This window comes from Macaca fascicularis, chromosome 2 (assembly GCF_037993035.2).
Source record: "Macaca fascicularis isolate 582-1 chromosome 2, T2T-MFA8v1.1".
Lineage (NCBI taxonomy): Eukaryota > Metazoa > Chordata > Mammalia > Primates > Cercopithecidae > Macaca > Macaca fascicularis.
The window spans coordinates 97,014,410-97,039,791 of record NC_088376.1 but is presented as its reverse complement, the minus strand read 5'-3'; the positions used below and the strand labels follow the sequence as shown (position 1 = coordinate 97,039,791).

General features: G+C 42.0%; 1 protein-coding gene across 2 annotated transcripts in view; it reads left to right on the top strand.

Annotated features, from left to right (window-relative positions):
- Positions 1-24,099, top strand: part of C2H3orf70 (chromosome 2 C3orf70 homolog) — a 71,726-nt gene extending 47,627 nt beyond the window's left edge. For both annotated transcript variants that reach the window (XM_005546586.4, XM_074031582.1), the window contains exon 2: positions 18,572-24,099. In XM_005546586.4, the coding sequence (XP_005546643.1) occupies positions 18,572-19,128 (557 nt within the window). In that variant the 3' untranslated portion in view covers positions 19,129-24,099. The remainder of the gene's footprint in view (positions 1-18,571) is intronic.
- The last annotated feature ends 1,283 nt before the right edge of the window (positions 24,100-25,382 follow it).

Below are 25,382 nucleotides of genomic sequence, written 5' to 3'. Positions count from 1 at the left end.
TATTCACCTAGCTCTGCAGAATAGCTCCAGGTGGATAACTATGACTTTTCCACTTACATGGAAACAAGCAGACATATTCACTATATGAAACCCTTATTTGGCCACCTAATACGAACTGGAAGCCTAGGAGACTTCTTTTTTTTTTTTTTTTTTTTTTTAATCTACCAGAAGTTTCTAAACTCTCTGGCCCTAGAAGGAGCCTCTCTCAACTGGAGTTAGCTGTGTCTACAGGTTGAAGGGCTCCATCGTGCTGGTTTATTCGGCAGAATAGCTCTTACTGTGTCCCATCTCCTATGGCAAGGGAAGGATTTTTCTCTTGCCACATTATAGTGGGCTCTTCATATCCACCGGTTCTGCATCCGTGGATTCAACCAATCATGAATTAAAAATACCTGGGAAAAGAACTAAAAAATTACAACAATAAAAAATACAAATAGGTCAGGCACAGTGGCTCATGCCTGTAATCACAGCACTTTGGGAGGACAAGGCAGGCAGATGTCTTGAGGTCAGGAGTTTGGGACCAGCCTGGCCAACATTGTGAAACCTAGTCTCTACAAAAATACAAAAACTAGGCAGGCATGGTGGCTCATGCCTGTAATCCCAGCTACTTGGGAGGCTGAGGTGGGAGAATCGCTGAACCCAGGAGGCGGAGGTTGCAGTGAGCCCAGATCACGCCATTGCACTCCAGCCTGAGTAACAAAGTGACTCCATCTCAAAAAAAAAAAAAAACAAAAAACCAAAAAAACCCAGGGTATAACCCATTACAAACCATTTACTTTGTATTAGGTACTATAATCTAGAGATGATTTAAAATACACAGAAGGATGTGCATAGGTTATACACAAAATACCATGCCGTTTATATGAGACTTGAGTATCTGGATTTTGACTTCTGTGGGGATGGGGATGGTTCTTTCTCCAATCCCCTGAGGATCCTGAGGGATGACTGTATCTAGGTAAAGAGACTGGTCTGGGGTCATAGGAGACCTCCATTCAGGCCAGTTACCCCATCATCCCTCAGGCATCCCATACTTCCCCCTCCCCCCACTGTTATTGTTGCACAAGGCTTTTCATTTTACTTTCTTTTGTTCAGGTCATAGCTCTTTTTAAATTTACATTCCATGTTTTCTGTGGAGTCTTTTCTAGCCCTTCCAGCCCTCGCTTTTCTCTAACTTCTACACCATGTATCATCTATACCCACAGCTTAATACTTATATTTCTTCTTGTGGCGTCCATGGATGTTTATGTGACCCGAACTGGATTGTAAGGGGGTTGCATTCTACACTTCTCTTTCCCCTTAGTTGTTCACTGGTGGTTGCTTGTTAAAATACACAAGAATTTGTTGCATATATCTGTCCCTTCAACCAGATTTGACTTCAGGTAGGACTAACTGTAGTTACAATGAGATCACTTGGACTCAGGAAGGGGAACATCACACACAGGGGCCTATCATGGGGAGGGGGGAGGGGGGAGGGATTGCATTGGGAGTTATACCTGATGTAAATGATGAGTTGATGGGTGCAGCACACCAACATGGCACAAGTATATATATGTAACAAACCTGCACGTTATGCACATGTACGCTACAACTTAAAGTATAATAATAAATAAATAAATAAATAAATTTAAAAAAATAAAAATAAAAAAAATAAATAAATAAATAAAAAGTATAGAGCCTTCATTATCTCTAATTTTCAGATTGGCTGTTGTGAATTCCTAAGTATGGCAAACAGCTTCTCTATTTTTGATTTATGGCACTTACAGCAATGTTATATTTAAGGTTGGTCTCAGGGTTTAGCTGCCCATACTTGAGGGTGTTGAAGTGTGGCCTGGAGCAACGTAGCTTATAGAAGTCTGTTGGTAAAGGGTTCCTGCCCTGTACAGGTTGCTTGGTGGTACTTTGTTCCACCACCTCCATTCTCTCTTACTTGACTGAAATCCAGGTATCAGCATGATACTGGGAGAGGGGTAGTGGCTTGATTGCTGAAGTCAGTTTAGTGCTTTGGTAAATCTGAAACATTTCAGATCCCAGGCATTTCAGATAAGGGATACTCAACCTACACTATACATTGTCCCTTTTTTTTTTTTTTTTCTTTTTTTTTTTTTTTTGAGCTGGAGTCTCTGTCTGTCACCAGGCTGGAGTGCAGTAGCATGATCTTGGCTCACTGCAACCTCCACCACAAGGGTTCAAGTGATTGTCCTGCCTCTGCTTCCCAAGTAGCTGGGACTACAGGTGTGTGCCACTGCACCCAATTTTTGTATTTTTAGTAGAGATGGGGTTTCACCGTGTTGGCCAGGATGGTCTCAATCTCCTGACCTCGTGATCCCCCCACCTAGGCCTCCCAAAGTGCTGATTACAGGCGTGAGCCACCACGCCTGGCCCCAAATACATAATTTGTAATCATTGACTTTTCTTATCACTTTTTGCCTATCACTTTTACTGGTTTTAATCATTTATATCTTTTCATGTGAGATTTGAAGTATACATACTCTCCTACAGTATAAGCTCCACGAGGACGGGGTTGTCTGCTTTGCCTGCTATTTTTACCCCATGAACCTAGCTCAGTGCCTGGCACATAATTGAGGCTCAATAAATATTAGTTTGAAAAACAGAGTGAAAGCAGACTCTAGGGTTTGGGGGTAGGTCTGGACAGAGAGGAGTTTATGGGAGCAACTGAATCAGGAAGCTGGGTACCAGAAACTCAGGAATGAGAGGGCCCTGGGCTTGGCAGGGATGGCCAAATGCGGCCAAGAAAAGCTCTAGAGTAGCTTGGAGACATCTCCAGGCAGCCCTTGCCTTCTGTAAGCAGCAAGAATAACAGAATGTATACAGTGTGCCAGATAATGAGTTACTGCTTTGAAAGCATTTTCATGTTTAAACCATTCAACCACCTTCTAAGGTAGATATCATTAATCACTTCTACAAGAGGAAACTGAAAATATGAGATAAACAGTTTCAAAAATGTCAAACAGGCCAGGCACAGTGGCTCATGCCTGTAGTCCCAGCACTTTGGGAGGCTGAGGCAGGTGGATCACCTGAGGTCAGGAGTTCAAGACCAGCCTGACCAACATAGTGAAACCCTGTCTCTACTAAAAATACAAAAAAAAAAAAAAATAGCTGGGTGTGGTGGCAGGCACCTATAATCCCAGCAACTTGAGAGGCTGAAGCAGGAGAATCATTTGAACCTGGGAGGGGGAGGTTGCAATGAATCAAGATCACACCACTGCACTCCAGGCTGGACAACAGAGCAAGACTCTGGCTGGAAAAAAAAAAAAAAGTCAGCTCTAAGTAGCAAGCCAGGATGCATATCCAGGTGTGTCTGACTCTACAGTCTTTGTCCTAATCCCCTGGGCTCTGCCACCTTCACAAGATGTGTCTCCTGTGTTTCCTCCTCTTCCAAGCCATGTGACTTAAAACCTCATGCTTGAAAATCTATAGCAGCCTCTTAACTCTCATCTCCTCTCTTTCCAGTCCATCAGCACACATTTACCAGGCCACATTCTCTACAGTCCTTCTTTTGTCATTACTTACTTCCTGAGTAATCTGTAGCCATTCACCATTGCTACCCACATCTGAACTCCCTGGCTTTGCATTCCAAGCCCCATCCAGCCTCAGTCTTCCTCAAAAACTTTATCCTCCTTCGCCCTTTTGATCGACTGTCTAACCCCAAATGCCGAACTACTACATTGGAGCCATTCTGCTTGCTACAATACCGGTCTCTGTCTTTTGATAGCCATATAAAATCCTTCAGTAAAACTTGAATCCTGTTCCACTGCCTGGTGAACGCCCTTGCATATATTCCTGTAATCTTAATCAACTCTTGTTTTACTTATCTTCTGTATCAGTCTGAAAGCTCCTAGAAGCATGACTGCATACTCTACTTCATTTTATTTCCCTGTAGCATCTGACTTAGTGGCATAAGCATGGTAGATATGCAATAAGGATTTGCTAGATGAGTAAATAAGCCATGCTTCTTGTGGTCTCATTAGATTTGCTTTACAATATGTTCCGCCATACTAAAGAAGTTGTACATGCAATTTTAAAATGAAGAAACTAGGATCTTACATATATTTCTGATTGAGAATTTCAACTTGTTGGGAAATATACAAACTTTAGTGTCCTCACAGCTGAAAGTACAAAAATATTGGTGTATTGACTGCCAGTGGGGCAGGATGAAGGGCCAGGCCACAAGAAATGTTGGCTATAATAAAAGTATTACTAAGTTCATTTGCTTTTGGTTTGTGATATGCTATTCAGTGAAAAATGCACCTTCCAGAAATTTCTAAATTAGAATATTTAACATTACTTTCAAAATAATGAATGTCCTTGGGAGTAAAATAAACATAATTGTAATTCAAAATATAAAGTCACAAATATAAACTGTGCACAGTTTACCTCAGGCCACTCATTTTTTTCAGTAGATTTACCTTTCTAATTATATTTTGCTTGCACAAATATTTAAATTACTTTTCATTCCCTGAGAGCAATATACTTCATGTGTCAAGGAGGACACATATTTAACAACCATAAAACTATCTGCAAAAGCAAAAAGCTCATATTCCCCCCAAAAGGATCTTTTTAAAGAATCAAAGTGCACAATTGATCAAATAGTTGAGCAAGGTACACACAGTAGCTTAGCAGGGCTTACACATTTATTTTGTTTATTTTCTATATTTGTTTGGGTTTATTTTTTGTTTTTCATTCCCTTTGTGCTCTACAACCAAGAGAAAGAAACATCTTCAAGGAATTATATCTGCTATGTAATTATACAGTGCTGCAAATTGCAACGTTAGCTGAAGTTAAGGGCAGAGAATGACAGGGGAACTAATAGAGCATGATCTAAACCTTATTAAGTAATGGGTATCTTCCTGAAGAAAGAACACAGGGTGTCTCAAGGCCCAAGTCTGAAAATTGACTCCTCTCTTGTTATAAGAGTTTAAGAATATAGTAACTCTTCTGTTTTCTTTTTTCAACCAAAGAGCTAGGATGAGAATGTAAATCTTTTCTAGTGTCTTGAGGCATTGTGAAAAGGCATATTATTGCCAAACACCAAAGAAGGAAAACATCATAAATATTATGAATCAAATCTTTAATAGTGGAAGTTACTTATTTGTGGTTTGATTGGCCTTTGAAAACCAGCTCACAGTATTGATTCACGTACCTCCACCCTCAATGTGATTTTCATATTTTTCATTTTCTGGTCACAGTTTTTTTTTTGTTTTTTTTTTTTCCTGTTTTTTGAGATGGAGTCTCGCTCTGTCGCCCAGGCTGGAGTACAGTGGCCGGATCTCGGCTCACTGCAAGCTCTGCCTCCCGGGTTCACGCCAGTCTCCTGCCTCAGCCTCCCGAGTAGCTGGAACTACAGGCACCCGCCACCATGCCCAGCTAATTTTTTGTATTTTTAGTAGAGAAGGGGTTTCACCGTGTTAGCCAGGATGGTCTCAATCTCCTGACCTCATGATCCACCCACCTTGGCCTCCCAAAGTGCTGGGATTACAGGCGTGAGTCACCACACCCAGCCCACAGTTGGTTTTTATGTTGGCCATGTTGTATGATCACTTTCATGATTGAGAAAGTGATTTCAGCTCCCTTTAAAAAGATTAAAGATAAATTAATGGATTTGTGATTTTTTTATATTATTTTTAAAATGGGTACTGGATACTATAATAAGGTATTGTCTTCACTTTCCTATGGATGAGCTCAGAGAGTGATTTGAATGAGTCATTAGCAAACTAAGATTCCACTTCACAGGAGTAATGCGTATAAGTTCTTAATAAAAGGAACTAGGGCCCCTTGGAGAAATGGCTGGTTCCCAGACTGGCCCAGGGAAAGTACAAATAAACCAGTAATGTCTTCTAGTGCCAGAAAGTAAAGAAGTCTTCAGTCAAGGATGAGAATAGTTGAAAGGACACAGGTCCCAAGAGCTAAATCTGGAAAAATATGAGTAACAAAATAAATCATAGTAACAGGTAGCAATACACAGAATAAATATCTGTGAGTCCATGCTTATATAAATAATTGAATAAATAAATAAATGAGGGAGAAGGAGCAGCTTCTGGTGCTTATGTCAATCAAGAAAAAAAATCAGAAAAAGTCTCCAAATATGTTGAATTTATTTGGGAATTATAACACAAGTTGGCCTCTGTTTTTCAGTGGAGATGCCGTTACTGGGCAGGTGTTCTTTCGAGGACATCTTGTCTGAATTGCTGCAGTCCTAAAGAAAGAATCTCTTAGAGTTATTTTAGAAAGTCCTTGAGACAAGTCTTTATCTCAGACAGAGCACAAACCCTCCCCTCTTCAGACTCTCCTGGCTTTAGTTTGTTTGGGTCTCACAAGATGTGATTTCATCCCAGTGTCTTCAATTTCACATATAGAATTCCAATTAATAAACGTAGAAGGAATGATGTAAATAGAAAATCTCAAGAATCATGGTGTGTCGTTTAAAAAAAAATCACTGGGCCGGGCGCGGTGGCTCAAGCCTGTAATCCCAGCACTTTGGGAGGCCGAGACGGGCGGATCACGAGGTCAGGAGATCGAGACCATCCTGGCTAACACGGTGAAACCCCGTCTCTACTAAAAAGTACAGAAAACTAGCCGGGCGAGGTGGTGGGTGCCTGTAGTCCCAGCTACTCTGGAGGCTGAGGCAGGAGAATGGCTTAAACCTGGGAGGCGGAGCTTGCAGTGAGCTGAGATCTGGCCACTGCACTCCAGCCTGGGCGACAGAGCCAGACTCCGTCTCAAAAAAAACAAAAAAACAAAAAAACAAAAAAAAAATCACTGTTTGGCAAACACCACAGTAATATTTGTTGCAGACAAGAGCTACCTATCCATGCTAAAATTGGTGAAAGTATGGTAAGAAACAGGATATTTGCACAGTCCTAAAATATCTTACAAAGAGAAAAATAGTAGCTTTACAAGGGAGAAACCTAGACAGGCACCACAAAGTTAATAAATATCACCTGTAATGAAATGTATCAACAGCATGTACCTCCTGATATAATACACCAAAAAGGGTACGTCATCACGTCTATGGTGATTATTTCCCTGTTGTTTTAGATTATACATTTTGAAAAATATCATAGATTTATATAAAATTTTAAGAAATACAGAGCTCTCATGTACCCTTTGCCTAGTTCCCCCCAAGGGCAATTAAGTTGCAAAACAGTGGTAAGATATCACAAACAAGGTATTAACATGAATGTGGGCAAGATACCGAACATTTCCATCACTGTAAAGATCCCTCAGTCTTACTCTTATGTTGCCACACCTCTTTTTAAGAAAATTGGGTTGTTTTCTCATTATGGAGTGGCAAGAATTCGTTAAATATTCCAGATCATATGGGTTTTTTTCCCTGTAGTCTGTTAATACAGGAAATTATACTAATTTAAAAGTATAGCCGGGCACAGTGGCTCACACCTGTAATCCCAGCACTTTGGGAGGCTGAGGCGGGTAGATCACCTGAGGTCAGGAGTTTGAGACCAGCCTGACTAACATGAAGAAACCCCATCCCGGGGGGTCCCGGAGCAAGATGGCCGACTAGGAACAGCTCCAGCCTCCAGTTCCCAGCACAAGCGACGCAGAAGACAGGTGATTTCTGCAATTTCAACTGAGGTACCAGGTTCATCTCACTGGGGAGTGCCAGACAGTTGGTGCTGGTCAACTGGTGCAGCCCGATGAGCCAGAGCTGAAGCAGAGAGAGGCATCGCCTCACCTGGGAAGTGCAAGGGGGAAGGGAATCCCTTTTCCTAGCCAAGAGAAACTGAGACACACAACACCTGGAAAATCGGGTAACTCCCACCCTAATATTGCGCTTTACCAAGGGTCTTAGCAAATGGCACACCAGGAGATTATATCCCACACCTGGCCGGGAGGGTCCCACGCCCAGAGCCTCCCTCATTGCTAGCACAGCAGTCTGAGATCTAACTGCAAGGTGGCAGCAAGGCTGGGGGAGGGGCGCCCGCCATTGCTGAGGCTTAAGTATGTAAACAAAGCCGCTGGGAAGCTCAAACTGGGTGGAGCCCACCGCAGCTCAAGGAGGCCTGCCTGTCTCTGTAGACTCCACCTCTGGGGACAGAGCATAGCTAAACAAAAAGCAGCAGAAACCTCTGCAGATGTAAATGACCCTGTCTGACAGCTTTGAAGAGAGCAGTGGATCTCCCAGCACAGAGGTTGAGATCTGAGAATAGACAGACTGCCTGCTCAAGTGGGTCCCTGACCCCTGAGTAGCCTAACTGGGAGACATCCCCCACTAGGTGCAGACCAACATCTCACGCCTCACACGGCAGAGTACACCCCTGAGATGAAGCTTCCAGAGCAAGATTCAGACAGCAACACTCGCTGTTCAGCAATATTCTATATTCTGCAGCCTCCGCTGCTGATACCCAGGCAAACAGGGTCTGGAGTGGACCTCAGGCAAACTCCAACAGACCTACAGCTGAGGGTCCTGACTGTTAGAAGGAAAACTAACAAGTAGGAAGGACACCCACACCAAATCCCCATCAGTACATCACCATCATCAAAGACCAAAAGCAGATAAAACCACAAAGATGGGGAAAAAGCAGGGCAGAAAAGCTGGAAATTCAAAAAATCAGAGCACATCTCCCCTCCAAAGGAACGCAGCTCATCACCAACAATGGATCAAAGTTGGATGGAGAATGACTTTGACAAGTTGAGAGAAGAAGGCTTCAGTCGATCACACTTCTCAGAACTGAAGGACGAACTATGTACCCAGCGCAAAGAAACTAAAAATCTTGAAAAAAGAATGGAAAACTAGAATAATCAATGCAGAGAAAGCCGTAAACAAACTGACAGAGATAAAAACCATGACACGAGAAATACATGACAAATGCACAAGCTTCAGTAACCGACTTGATCAACTGGAAGAGAGAGTATCAATGATTGAAGATCAAATGAATGAAATGAAGCGAGAAGAGAAGTCTAGAGAAAAAAGAGGAAAAAGAAATGAACAAAGCCTCCAAGAAATACGGGATTATGTGAAAAGACCAAATCTATGTCTGATTGGTGTGCCTGAAAGTGAGGGGGAAAATGGAACCAAGTTGGAAAACACTCTGCAGGATATTATCCAGGAGAACTTCCCCAACCTAGTAAGGCAGGCCAACATTCAAATTCAGGAAATACAGAGAACGCCACAAAGATACTCCTCAAGAAGAGCAACTCCAAGACACATAATTGTCAGATTCACCAAAGTTGAAATGAAGGAAAAAATGTTAAGGGCAGCCAGAGAGAAAGGTCGGGTTACCCACAAAGCGAAGCCCATCAGACTAACAGCAGACCTCTCGGCAGAAACTCAACAAGCCAGAAGAGAGTGGGGGCCAATATTCAACATTCTTAAAGAAAAGAATTTTCAACCCAGAATTTCATATCCAGCCAAACTAAGTTTCATAAGTGAAGGACAAATACAATTCTTTACAGACAAGCAAATGCTTAGAGACTTTGTCACCACCAGGCCTGCCCTACAAGAGATCCTGAAGGAAGCACTAAACATGGAAAGGAACAACCAGTACCAGCCATTGCAAAAACATGCCAAAATGTAAAGACCATCAATGCTAGGAAGAAACTGCATCAACTAATGAGCAAAATAACCAGTTAATATCACAATGACAGGATCAAGTTCACACATAACAATATTAACCTTAAATGTAAATGGACTAAATGGCCCAATTAAAAGACACAGACTGGCAGATTGGATAAAGAGTCAAGACCCATCAGTTTGCTGTATTCAGGAGACCCATCTCACATGCAAAGACATACATAGGCTCAAAATAAAGGGGTGGAGGAAGATCTACCAAGCAAATGGGAAACAGAAAAAAACAGGGGTCGCAATCCTAGTCTCTGATAAAACAGACTTTAAACCATCAAAGATCAAAAGAGACAAAGAAGGCTATTATATAATGGTAAAGGGGTCAATTCAACAGGAAGAGCTAACTATCCTAAACATATATGCACCCAATACAGGAGCACCCAGATTCATAAAGCAAGTCCTTAGAGACTTACAAAGAGACTTAGACTCCCATACAATAATAGTGGGAGACTTCAACACCCCACTGTTAACATTAGACAGATCAACGAGACAGAAAGTTAACAAGGATATCAGGAATTGAACTCAACTCTGCACCAAGTGGACGTAGTAGACATCTACAGAACTCTCCACCCCAAATCAACAGAATATACATTCTTTTCAGCATCACATCGCACTTATTCCATAATTGACCACATAGTTGGAAGTAAAGCACTCTTCAGCAAATGTAAAAGAACAGAAATTATAACAAACTGTCTCTCAGACCACAGTACAATTAAACTAGAACTCAGGACTAAGAAACTCAATCAAAACCGCTCAACTACATGGAAACTGAACAACCTGCTCCTGAATGACTACTGGGTACATAATGAAATGAAGGCAGAAATAAAGATGTTCTTTGAAACCAATCAGAAGAATGACACAACATACCAGAATCTCTGGGACACATTTAAAGCAGTGTGTAGATGGAAATTTATAGCACTAAATGCCCACAAGAGAAAGCTGGAAAGAAGCAAGAGCAAACACATTCAAAAGCTAGCAGAAGGCAAGAAATAACTAAGATCAGAGCTGAACTGAAGGAGACAGAGACACAAAAAACCCTCCAGAAAATCAATGAATCCAGGAGCTGGTTTTTTTAAAAAATCAACCAAATTGATAGACCGCTAGCAAGACTAATAAAGAAGAAAAGAGAAGAATCAAATAGACGCAATAAAAAATGATAAAGGGGATATCACCACCGATCCCACAGAAATACAAACTACCATCAGAGAATACTATAAACACTTCTACGCAAATAAACTAGAAAACTCAGAAGAAATGGATAATTTCCTGGACACTTATACTCTCCCAAGACTAAACCAGGAAGAAGTTGAATCCCTGAATAGACCAATAGCAGGCTCTGAAATTGAGGCAATAATTAATAGCCTACCAACAAAAAAAAGTCCAGGACAGACAGATTCACAGCCGAATTCTACCAGAGGTACAAGGAGGAGATGGTACCATTCCTTCTGAAACTATTCCAATCAATAGAAAAAGAAGGAATCCTCCCTAACTCATTTTACAAGGCCAACATCATCCTGATACCAAACCTGGCAGAGACACAACAAAAAAAGAGAATTTTAGACCAATATCCCTGATGAACATCAATGCAAAAATCCTCAAGAAAATACTGGCAAACCAAATCCAGCAGCACATCAAAAAGCTTATCCACCATGATCAAGTGGGCTTCATCCCTGGGATGCAAGGCTGGTTCAACATACGCAAATCAATAAACGTAATCCAGCATATAAACAGAACCAAAGACAAAAACCACATGATTATCTCAATAGATGCAGAAAAGGCCTTTGACAAAATTCAACAGCCCTTCATGCTAAAAACTCTCAATAAATTCGGTATTGATGGAACGTATCTCAAAATAATCAGAGCTATTTATGACAAACCCACAGCCAATATCATATACTGAATGGGCAAAAACTGGAAGCATTCCATTTGAAAACTGGCAGAAGACAGGGATGCCCTCTCTCACCACTCCTATTCAACATAGTGTTGGAAGTTCTGGCTAGGGCAATCAGGCAAGAGAAAGAAATAATATTCAGTTAGGAAAAGAAGAAATCAAATTGTCCCTGTTTGCAGATGACATGATTGTATATTTAGAAAACCCCATCATCTCAGTCCAAAATCTCCTTAAGCTGATAAGCAACTTCAGCAAAGTCTCAGGATACAAAATTAATGTGCAAAAATCACAAGCATTCTTATATACCAGTAACAGACAAACAGAGAGCCAAATCATGAATGAACTTCCATTCACAATTGCTTCAAAAAGAATAAAATATCTAGGAATCCAACTTACAAGGGATGTAAAGGACCTCTTCAAGGATAACTACAAACCACTGCTCAATGAAATAAAGGAGGACACAAACAAATGGAAGAACATACCATGCTCATGGATAGAAGAATCAATATTGTGAAAATGGCCATACTGCCCAAGGTAATTTATAGATTCAATGCCATCCCCATCAAGCTACCAATGACTTTCTTCACAGACTTGGAAAAAACTGCTTTAAAGTTCATATGGAACCAAAAAAGACCCCACATTGCCAAGACAATCCTACGTCAAAAGGAAAAAGCTGGAGGTATCACACGACCTGACTTCAAACTATACTACAAGGCTACAGTAACCAGAACAGCATGGTACTGGTACCAAAACAGAGATATAGACCAATGGAACAGAACAGAGCCCTCAGAAATAATACCACACATCTACAGCCATCTGATCTTTGACAAACCTGAGAAAAACAAGAAATGGGGAAAGGATTCCCTATTTAATAAATGGTGCTGGGAAAATTGGCTAGCCATAAGTAGAAAGCTGAAACTGGGTCCTTTCCTTATTCCTTATACGAAAATTAATTCAAGATGGATTAGAGACTTAAATGTTAGACCTAAAACCATAAAAACCCTAGAAGAAAACCTAGGTAATACCATTCAGGGCATAGGCATGGGCAAGGACTTCATGTCTAAAATACCAAAAGCAATGGCAACAAAAGCCAAACTTAAAGAGCTTCTGCACAGCAAAAGAAACTACCAGCAGAGTGAACAGGCAACCTACAGAATGGGGGAATGGGAGAAAATTTTTGCAATCTACTCATCTGACAAAGGGCTAATATCCAGAATCTACAAAGAACTCAAACAAATTTACAAGATAAAAACAACCCCATCAAAAAGTGGGCAAAGGATATGAACAGACACTTCTCAAAAGAAGACATGCATACAGCCAACAGACACATGAAAAAATGCTCGTCATCACTGGCCCTCAGAGAAATGCAAATCAAAACCACAATGAGATACCATCACACCAGTTAGCATGGCAATCATTAAAAAGTCAGGAAACAACAGGTGCTGGAGAGGATGTGGAGAAATAGGAACACTTTTACACTGTTGGGATTGTAAACTAGTTCAACCATTGTGAAAAACAGTGTGGCGATTCCTCAAGGATCTAGAACTAGAAATACCAAATGACCCAGCCATCCAGTTACTGGGTATATACCCAAAGGATTATAAATCATGCTGCTATAAAGACACATGGACATGTATATTTATTGCAGCACTAGTCACAATAGCAAAGACTCGGAATCAACCCAAATGTCCATCAGTGACAGACTGGATTAAGAAAATGTGGCACATATACACCATGGAATACTATGCAGCCATAAAAAAGGATGAGTTTGTGTCCTTTGTAGGGACATGGATGCAGCTGGAAACCATCATTCTCAGCAATCTATCGCAAAAACAGAAAACCAAACACCGCATGTTCTCACTCATAGGTGGGAATTGAACAATGAGATCACTTGGACACAGGAAGGGGAACATCACACACCAGGTCGTATTGTGGGGAGAAGGGGAGCGGGGAGGGATAGCATTAGGAGATATACCTAATGTAAATGATGAGTTAATGGGTGCAGCACACCAACATGACACATGTATACATATATAACAAACCTGCACATTGTGCACATGTACCCTAGAACTTAAAGTATAATTTAAAAAGAAAAGAAACCCCATCCCTACTAAAAATACAAAATTAGCTGGGCACAGTGGTACATGCCTGTAATCCCAGCTACTCACAAGACTGAGGCAGGCGAATCGCATGAACCTAGGAGGCAGAGGTTGCAGTGAGCTGAGATCGTGCCACTGCCCTCCAGCCTGGGCCACAGAGACTCCATCTCGGGGAAAAAAAAAAAAAAAAAAGTATAAAACTAATTTAAAATATATAAAGTAAAAGAACTGAACTATGCATGCAATTTACCTGAGGTCACTCATTTTCTTGGTAAATTTTGGTAAAATATACGTAATTCCCATCTTAACCATTTTTAAGTGTACAGTTCTGTGGTGTTAGGTCCATTTATATTGTGCAACCATCACTACCATCCATCTACACATCTCTTTTCATCTTGTAAAACTCAAACTCTACCCATTAAACAACTCCCCATCCCCCCACCGTATGCCCTGGCAAACACCACTCTACTTTCGGTTTCCATGAATTGACTACTTTAGATACATCAAACAAGTGGAATCAAGAGTATTTGTCTTACTGTGACTGGCTTATTAGCATAGTGTTCTCAAGGTTCTTCTAGTTGTAGCATGGGTCAGGATTTCCTTCCTTTTAATATATTTTACATATATATGAGCTCTTGTTTATCTGTTCATCCATCAGTGGACATTTGGGTTGCTCCACCTTTTGGATGTTGCAAATGATGCTGCTATGAACATGGATATTCAAATATTCCTGAGACTCTGCTTTCCATTCTTTTGGCTATGTACCCAAAAGTGGAATTGCTGCATCAAATGGATCCTCCTTTTGCTCTTTTTCTCTAAGCCCTCACTCTGAGTATCTTTTCCTTTTAGAGCTTTAGGTTTTAAAAGTTCTCATCCATTTATTCTTTAAGTAACACAGCAAACCCTTAATTAAGATAGTTCAGAGAATATAGTGGTTATTGAATTTTTTGGCTAAATCGCCAGAAATCTGTTTCAATCCTTGCTGTTAAAGAAGTGTGTTCATTTTATTCTCGTAGTAAACATAATTGAATCTCTCTGATAATTCAGGATCTTGCAGTGCCTTGGAGCTATGTGAACATGGATTCTTAGCCTAGAATACCCCAGGGATGTAAGTTATCAGGGATTGGAGCAAAGCACTAACCCTTCACAACCCTATAAAACTAAATCTTTGAGCTTAATTATTTCTGTGTTTATAAACAATATAGTAAGTATGATATAATAATTGATATTTCAAAGGTGGTTACTAAAGGTTTTTTATGTGGCCATCTTTACTATTTTCTTCCTCTCTTTCTTTGCATCCCCATATCACCAGATAATGGGCTCCCACCTCGCTCTGAGTAAACACATTTAATAGTTGTAGAAAGAAATGGAATCTGGTTCACATCTTCCTCACCCAGCTGCATTTCTCTTTTACTACATGTCCTGGTCAGATTGGGCTGGTATAATAAAATACCATTTACTGGGTGGCTTAAACAACAAATGTGTGTTTCTCACAATCTAGAAGCTGAGAATTCCAAGAGTGAGGCAGAGTCAGTGTCTGATGAGGACGCTCATCCTGGTTTGCAGATGCTGTATCCTCACCTGGAGGAGAGAGAAAGGGATCTGGTCTCTTCCTCTTCTCATGGGGCACTAAACCAATGATTAGAGGCTCCATCTTCATTGCCTCATCTAAACCTAAGTACTCCTCAGAGGCCTCACCTCCAAATACCATCACATTGGGGATTAGGGTTTCAACATGAGTTTTGTGGGGATACAAACATTCGGTCCACAGCACTACACTTCAAGAAAGAAAAATTAAGCTTTGGATGAGAGGGGACCAGAGAAAGAGTAGAAGAACCAAGAGGAAAGAGAGCAAAGAAATTAGGAAGAAGCATAAAGGAGGGAAAGGAGAGAAAGAGATGGAGTGAGGGAAGTCCCAAAGCCGGACTTCACCATTTCCCTCTATCTTTGGACAAATAAAGCCTTGTTCCCTCTGGGTCTGAGGATGGTTCTGGAAGGCGTGAATCAACTACGAGGATCCTATGGCTGTGACAAGTGGATAACTAAACCACAGGTTACTTAGGGCAGGATGAACCTAGTCAGCGTATACAGCAAGCACATCTTGACTGCCTGCCTTCCACAGCCTCCTGAGCTCAGTAACTACCAGCCAAGAATGGAAAAGATGAAACCTTCATTCCACATTTTATTTAACACTCTGTGGACAAAAGAGTAGTTTCCCAGGTTCTCTACGTCCGTTGTCTATCCCATGCCCAAACATACATTGCTCTAATCCTGGGGCTGGAGGATCTGGAGGGAGGCTTAAAGGTCAGCCTTCTTTAGCCCTTCAGCCAATAGTGTCCACAGTGCATAGGGGCAGAGGTCCTAGCATGCCGTCTCTTAGATCTGACCTGATTTTAACTCTGCCTGACAAGTAGTAATTACCTTTTAAAGAGCTGGAGAAATGAAGATGCCTGGTATATTTTAAACATAGTTCCCCCAGGCAGGTGCGACGGTTCTTCTCAATGCATTTTAATCAGACCATGGGGTTTGCATGAGGTATGTCCAGGCTTGGAAGCACCCTGGGAACCCAGAGGCTCAACGACTTTAAATGTACTTTTTTCATATGGTACCCCAGGATGAAAATGAAGGTGTTTTTAGAGTAATTTGGTTATAAAGAAATTGTGGTACCTGAGTGACTTTTTTGTACAGGAGTCAAAAAAATATAAGCAGGCTTGATTGATCTTAATAGATTACTGATGTTTCATGATTTGTGGCCTTTTTACTACTTACATTTCTAATCTGAAATTGCTACTCCCCTGTGGCATCATTAACATTATAAAACCTAAGCTAGTTTTCCTTACAAATGTGATTCCTGTCCTAGAAGAATTTCCAGTCTGACAAAGAAATAAACAGGAGCAAGTGCCATACACATGAGTGATTTGCCTGCAAAAAGATGCTCATGAAGATACCATAAATCACTGGCTCTTAACCAGGGTGATTTCACCCCTCGGGGAATTTGTCTCATTTGGGAAGCAGTTGTTACTGGCATCTAGTGGGGAGAGGCTGAGGATGCTGCTAAACACCCTACAGCACCTAGGACAGCCCTCCCCGCCCCGTACCACAACGAAGAATTGTCTGGTCCAAAATGCAGGTAGTGCTAAGGTTAAAAGCCCTGTCAACAGTGTGCAGAAGATACAACATGAACTGACAAATTGACTGAATTAGGAAAAATCCAAAATGATGCCCACAATTGTGACTACTTGTCTCTGGGATTTTTTAGGCCCCCCATCCCTGCTTTAGCTTTTTGTTTTGAAATCACTTTAGACTTACAGATTGGATATTTTCAACCCTATTTCCTTAGCACGTGGGAGGCTTTGCTAGATGTTGAATGAAAAATGGGATGAGGCCGATTACTGGGTATATACCCAAAGGATTATAAATCATGCTGCTATAAAGTCACATGCATATGTATGTTTATGGTGGCACTATTCACAATAGCAAAGACTTGGAACCAACCCACATATCCATCAATGATAGACTGAATTAAGAAAATGTTGCACATATATACCATGGAATACTATGCAGCCATTAAAAAGGATAAGTTCATGTCCTTTGTAGGGACATGGATGAAGCTGGAAACCATCATTCTCAGCAAACTATCGCAAGGACAGAAAACCAAACACCGCATGTCCTCACTCATAGGTGGGAACTGAACAATGAGATCACTTGGACACAGGGTGGGGAACATCACACCAACATGGCACATGTATATGTAACCTGCACATTGTGCACATGTACCCTAGAACTTAAAGTATAATAATAAAAAAAAAATGGAAAGAGAGACATTAGGAACAAATCCATATAGGTTTTACTTCCATGTCAACTATGTGGGAAACAGTTGAGGTCTCAGAGCAGAGAGGAAGGCTCGGAGATAAGCTTGTGGCCTCCCGGAAACATCCAGCAGGGTGTCCTCTGCATCCCTCTGTGCATTTGCCCTTTGCTTCTGCTTGGCTTGAGTTGCTTAGTGCCAGTGGAATTGGGGTGGGGGGCGGTGAGGGGGAACCTCCTGAATAGGCTACTGATGAGCTTTGGTCCTGAGAGAAATCATTTCCCACCCTAAACCTTACCCCAGTCATTGAGGGTGGCCGGGACAATTCAGTGGGCCACTACCTATTCAGTAAATATATAGGTGTGTGTATATTGTAATTAGAACATAGACACTTGGAAAGTGAAAGTCTCCCATAATTCTGATAATAAACTTACATACATTTAAAAACTGGAAGAATATATACATTAACACATTATTGGAGATAAACATGGAATTATAATTTTACAGTACATTATACTGTTTTACAACTTTATTTTTGAGACAGGGTCTCACTCTGTCACCCAGACTGGAGTGCAGTGGCACAGTCTCGGCTCACTGCCACCTCCACTTCCTGGGGTCAAGGGATTCTCATGCCTCAGCCTCCCGAGTAACTGCTATTACAGGCATGTACCACCATGCCCAGCTAAGTTTTTTAGTTTTAGTAGAGACAGGGTTTTGCCACATTGGCCAGGCAGGTCTGGAACTCCTGACCTAAAGTGATTTGCCCATTACAGGCGTGAACCACTGCGCCCGGCTGTACAGGTTGTATTTTTTACCATGCTATATTGTGGACCTTTTTTGTTCTAGTATGAACAGACATAAAGTTGTCTGATGAACAACTTAAAGTTGTTTGTAAAATAAGGATTATAGTGTCTATCCACCTACTTCAGAGATATCAGAAAGACTCAAATTGAGATTTGGAAAGTAGATCGAGTCTTTTAGATGAAAATTATTATATACCATGCTGACTTTTTAATTGACTGTACCAGTGTTGAATGATTTTATTACTAGTTTCTTTTGAGGTGTTACTGAAATATTTTTAAAGACATCGAGTCCTCAGAAACCATTATGGCCGTATTAATATAGTTTGTGTAATACTCATAGATTTCAAGTGTCTTTTTGTGTCTCCACAGGCAAATACATGTATCAGCCTATGACCCCTGTGGAACAGCTTCCAAGCACTGAGATTCCTGCCCGGCCTCGGGAACCCACAAACACCATTCAGATCTCAGTCTCGCTCACCGAACACTTTTTGAAATTTGCGTCTGTCTTCCAGCCTCCCCTTCCCCCTGACTCACCAAGGTACTGTATGATTTCAGACCTCTTTATTGACAACTATCAGGTTAAATGTATTAATGGGAAGATGTGTTATGTGCAGAAGCAGCCGGCGCCGCATTCCCACAAAATGAGCCCTGAGGAGGTCTCTGCACACGATGCCTTAATTTCAAAAGAGAGCAATACACCAAAAATAGATCACTGCTCTTCTCCCTCAAGTTCTGAGGACTCTGGGATCAATGCGATCGGGGCTCACTACGTGGAATCGTGTGACGAGGACACAGAAGAAGGAGCAGAACTGAGTTCAGAGGAAGATTACAGTCCAGAGAGCAGCTGGGAACCGGATGAGTGCACCCTTCTCTCCCCCTCACAGTCTGACCTGGAAGTGATTGAAACGATAGAAACGACCGTGTGAGAGTCCAGACAGGAAGCCGCAGCCTCGGACCCACGCCGAGCTTTTGTACCTTTGTCTGGTGGATCCTTTTTTCCAATGCTGTTGATATTTTTTACCCACCCACCCCCCCCCAACCAACAACCGTAGCAGTTCAGTGGTATGCTGATTAACTTCTCTCCGTCTTACAACTAAGACATTCTTTTTATTATAAACGGTTTTCTTTTGTATCTTGACTTACTTTCTATGTAGCATCTGGTGTCATGAATTGTGACCCAGCCTTAATTTCACTGGGAGATTTGAAGGCGGTGAAGTGATGGTCGCAGAGTATCTTGGATCAGATTGAGGAGGTACCCAAAGGGAAGGAACCAGTGTTTTCTCAGTAGCCAGTCCTTCACAGAGAGACTCTTGCCATTCCCTTTGGCATGTTCACAGGCACTCCCGTCCTGTCCTGCTTGTCCTACGCAAGCAGCACTCCCTACTGAGTGTGCACTGGTAGATGCCGTTTCTTCCCTTCCCCTTCTCCCCACACCTGCACTGGGTCTGGATCAGAGCTGCCTCGGCTTACTTCCGGGAGGTCACTGGAGGCCAGTTCAGTCCATGGTTTGTGGCCAATGTCTGTACAAGGCTCCATGACTGGGGCTGAGCTAGACGTTCACATGAGGAGATGACCTCATCCGTCTCATGCTCAATCCAGCTTTAGCTGAGCACCTGTCCCCTGTAGGGTGCTGTGGGGACACAGCATGAATAAGACCTGATTCCCACCATGAAGGGGCCCAGTCCTATATATGACACATTCAACTCATGACACCCAGAAAGCTCTGGGAACCCAGGGGAAGGATGAGATTTACTTGGCTCGGGCCAGCTGGGGAAGGTGTTTCAGCATTTGAGCTGGCCTCTTGGGTGGGTTCCCCAATATTTCTCTGCTTTTAATTGTTCAAGTCTGGGAAGATCTCTTAGGAAGTTATATAGGTATCACATTTAGGAGGCAGCCACATCTGACATCTTAAGAAAAACCAACTAATAGTTTTAGCATGGAAATGCTAAAGACAGAAGCCCTTTAGGGATTAGGACTGAATCTAATAGGTTTGATTAATTCTGCTTCATTTGGTTGTATGAAGCATTAGTATGGCTTAAGTGAGGAATGGATTAGAATTCAGTATGATGCATGGATTTTTATGCAAATGCAAAAGCAGTTGAAATAGTTCGCTGCTAAGTCAGGAGAAAATATTCTGTGTAATAGTGACTTACTTTCCCACACTAACTGTCCGTATGTGTTCTCTCCCTCACACGCACAAAATAGTGACCAATTCTTTCTTCTTTAGCTCTCTCCAGAATTCTGCTCTCCATTTGTACCAGGTACTCTTGTGAGTCAGTTAACTGCCATTTCTCCAAACCTTCTATCCATGAGGCATCGTTACAAATCCTGGAAATTTTCAGTATGGCCTAATGAGCACATCAGAGTTGGAGACAGAACAATACTTCCATCCTAACTATCCAGAAGCGTGCTTTCAGGCCATTGTGCTCTGAGATGCCCTTGTGCTCTGGCACCATTATGGTACATCTCTATGTCAAATTAATTTGGTTTTGTTTGTTTTTTGAGATGGAGTTTCCCTGTTGTTGCCCAGGCTGGAGTGCAGTGGCGTGATCTTGGCTCACTACAACCTCCGCGTTCTGGGGTCAAGCAATTCTCCTGCCTCAGCCTCCTGAGTAACTGGGACTACAGGTGCCCACCACCACACCTGGCTAATTTTTTGTATTTTTAGTAGAGACTGGCTTTCACCGTGTTAGCCAGGATGATCTCGATCTCCTGACCTTGTGATCCACCCACTTCGGCCTCCCCAGGTGCTGGGATTACAGGTGTGAGCCATCACGCCCGGCCAGATTTATAAGAAAAAGTTGTGTTCTTCCCTGAAGTCTCCCTCTGGCATCATTCACAAACTACTCAAGGAAGAATCTGCTTTCCCAGTTGTATGTATAATTTAAGTCATTTACTAGATAGAACTTTTTTAGGTTTAGGTGGCCAAGACATCTATAGGTTTAGAAGGCAGAGTATGCATTTTCCTTTGCAAACAGTGTGAGCCAGAACGTTCTATGCTGAATGAGAATGCAGCATAAAGTCTCCACTTGCTGAAATTTAAAGACTCGACAAGACAAACAAGAAGAGGATCAGAGGAGCTCTAGGGACAGGCACAAGAGAGGGCAGGTGGAGGCAGGTGTGGACATGAGGAGCTTCCCCCTGTCTAGGGCATGGCCCAGGTGGCACAGGGACATCTGATGAGCCCTGCCCGAGGTTCTCGGTGCCTCCCTTGCATGAGTGGCCCACTGAAGGCACGTGTGGAAGCCAAATGCCTGCAAGCCACGTGTCAGGCCATAGCAGTGCAGTCACGCGCCACGCACTCAGGTTTGTAACAGCAACACCAGGGCCCTGTCTAGATCTACCCTGTGGGCGAGCCCGTTCTCCAGATGGGAGTATACAGGGGCTTTCTCCTCTACACCATTCCCATCAATGTTCTTTTTTTTTTTTTTTTTGAGATGGAGTCTTGCTCATGTCACCCAGGCTGGAGTGCAGTGGCGCGATCTCGGCTCACTGCAAGCTCTGCCTCCTGGGTTCACGCCATTCTCCTGCTTCAGCCTCCCGAGTAGCTGGGACTACAGGCGCCCACCACCACGCCCAGCTAGTTTTTTGTATTTTTCGTAGAGACGGGGTTTCACCATGTTAGCCAGGATGGTCTCAGTCTCCTGACCTCGTGATCCACCCGCCTCAGCCTCCCAAAGTGCTGGGATTACAGGTGTGAGCCACCGCACCCGGCCCTGTCAATGTTCTTTATAGGCCCACATTCCCACCCACTAAACCAATTGAGTCAACAACCAGATAACCAGATGTCTAAAGCCATGGATATACGTGGTCACGGGGCCATATTTCTGCAGCTGGCTCAGTGACAGGCTTGGGCCCTCTCTCAGTACTATCTAGGACTTTGTCTAGGTTCCTGTTTTTTTTAAACTCCTGAACTGCCCTTCTGATTAGACACAATTTTAATGAAATTTTTGGATGTAATAGTTGATAATCACCTTAAATATTTGCACAACCTCTTTATAATTAAAAACTCACTAAGCTTCACTTACTACTATCTACTATATAGAATTAAAGACGTTCCATTGGATTCTAAGTATCAGATACTCCTGGATCTCAAAATGACCTTTTCTAAATAAGCACAAGATTTATTTTTGTCCTAGCACTGTTGATAATACTCTGAAATATATTGTTGAACTGGAATTGTTTATGCTTGCATTCCAAAACCAACTGAAACAGATATAAAAATGTGTAGTTTCACTTTAAATTCTAGGCCTATTCTATTCTATATTATATGAAGGAATTCTCTGTAACGCTGATATTATGTTGCTAATTTGTATACTTATAGGCACTTTAGAAAATGTTTAGACTGCAACATGCACTATAACATTGAACACAATCGCATGAAGTAGCCTGTGGTTAACACTTGCACACTGACAGATGTGAAAGCTTTATAATTTGGACCCAGTATGCTCATTGGAGCAAGGGTTGGGCTGTGTGGATGGATAAACTGCTTTCTTGGGTTTACATGGAACCCGGTACCACTCCTACTTTTGGAAAGTTGGTTTAAAAGCTATTAGATGGAAGCTTAATTCCACTAAATGTAGACTTTAATTGTGTTCTCTAACCAAGATTTTAGAAGTTTCAAGTTTCAAATATGCTTATAACTTTTCCAAGAAATGACGATTACAATGCTTTTGTGGTCACAACTCTTTTGTATATTAAAAAATAAGGGTTTACTGTCACATCTAGGTCTTTTTTCCGAGGCAATTTTTAAGATATGAAATAAGAATCTGAGGACAGCCCTGAAGAACAGTTGCTTTCCTGGGAGGAAGACTTGTAGCTCAAGGGCATACAGCACAAAACAAAAACAAAAGCATCAAGAGCAGAACAACACGATGTGGTTGTTTTCCTGAAATATTTTTTGGATTTGATGTGGGATTTGATTCTATCTTGGGAGTGGTGGCTTTCCTTCTTACCTCCACTTCTTGGTCTATTTGAACCATCACAAGTGTTTTGGGACCGATAACAAACTCCCTTTATGCTAATTTAATTCTTGACTTGGGTAATAGGATACACACATGGATAATTTATAAAGCTGTCCACAGATCCAGCTCAGTTTAGTGGTGCGGGTACTACTGGGCAGGAAAAAAGGCACAAGTTAAAATATTCATCCAGTCAGCTCTTAATTATTCCTGCATCTTGTTTGCAAAATTTTATTATCACGCTCTGGCTTTTTTACATGAGGAAAACAAAGTTTTAACAGTTTTCTCTTCTGTCCCCTTCTCCAGAGGAGGTGTGAACCAGAACTGAGGAGGCCAGTTGTATTTTAGGCTTTTCAGTAGTACGGTTTTGTCTTCTCCCATTGAGGAGGAGGGAAGAAGGGAGAAGCCAGTGGGAGTTCCATGCACGTGATCAGTGCTGTAAGTTCCCGGATGTCAGTGTCTCTCACATCAAAACATAAACAGGGCACTTCTCAACATTCATTTTGGAATGATTCACCATTTAAACATTGTCACTGCTCTTCTTCATCACCGTAGATAACTGAGAGTCAGCTATTGTAGGAAAAGGCCATGTTTTAGTTAGTGTTATGAATTCTTTTGTTGATTAAGGTTGAAGCAGTGTTCTCTTAGTAGCCTGAGCACTTCTCAAAGCGACCTGTCACTAGCGGCTTTAACACTGAGCTTCTATGTCGTCGTGTCCACCTCACTTTTTAAGGCTGTTCATACCTGGCAATATTCACTTAACTGCTATTTTTAAAAACTATTTTAAAGTTTTAAGCACAATGTTGACTCTTCTGTAATTTCCTAAAATTATACTGTTTTCCTACAGACAGCTCAACTTTCCTTGATATGTAACACTTTAGGAAAATACTGCCTTGTAAAATAAACGTGCTTTTTTTTCTTTTATACCAGAACAAATCTGCTATTTTGGAGTGTAGGGTAATGCCTCCCACCCGACCCCAAAACAGAAACTCACGTTTGCAAAGTGTGAAACATTTATATACCAGCTCTTTCCAACGTGCTAGGAAATAGTGTATGCCTATTACCACATTAAAACTTTACAAGACCTCATGAGGTGCAGATAAATTGTACCATCCACAGTATCTACTCATAGTCACCACTCACAACTCCCAGAACTCTGGCTACATTGGGTTTATAGCAAATAAAACTTGATATCCCCCCACCAAATAGCATTTATTTCACACGCAGTTACAGCCTTTCCGTTCGGCTTACACATGCCATGTCAGGCAGTGTTGGCTGCAGTTCTGACTGAAGATTGGGCATCGAGGGAGGCTGCTGCCCTGCAGAGCCTTGGGGTTGCCTGGTCACCAAGGCTCAGGGGCCAGGCCCCAGTGGTGGCAAGTCCCTACTGGGAAAAGAACAGCTTCAGGGGTTGGCTTCTATTGAACAACCTTCCTAGGAACTGCTAAATAAAGTCATTATTTATCAGTAATCAAATCCTTGTTAATATTGATTATAGCTCAATGGCTACCTTAAGCTTTCTATGTGTAGTCTTCACAGCAACCCTGTGAGGGAGATTACAGCAGCCACGTTTCACAGATCAGGAAAAGAGCTCAAGAAGTCCACATCTTTGCCCAGCGTGGCACAGCTTGTACAGGAATGGCAGCCAGTGTCTGAACCCGGTCACTCTGGCTCGAGAGTCCGCACTCTTGGCCATTGTCTGCATTGCTCCATCCCCCTAACCCAGCAGACACCTTCCCACCGACTAGTGCCTCATCTATCGCGGTGCACCTGGTCCCTACACAGTGGAGGAGAAACACTGACAGGCTTCAATCTTTGTGCCCTTCTTTGTCCTCCATACAGTAGCCCCACCCCCCACCCCAGGCCTTGTTTCTGCAAATATCTCTACACTCTGATGAGGCCATTGCTTCTTTCATGTTTAATCACCTCTTGACTAGCATTCAAGACTAGTTCTGCCTTCCCTAAAGCTAACTGATCTTTTCAAGTGATTCCTGCAGACAGCGCATCTCATCTGCGTGTGCACTCTACTGTTTTAACTCTCTACCTAACTGTATTGCTACGGTCCTGGAAGGCATCTCATTGTAGCCTCTTACAAATGCTGACTGCACACACTTTTATTCTGCAATAAACTTTAATTTAGCATCTCATCCTCATTACAATTCAATCACTGGGAATTGGTAAAGCTCTTAACCCTTACTGTCCCACCCCAGTTCTGTGCT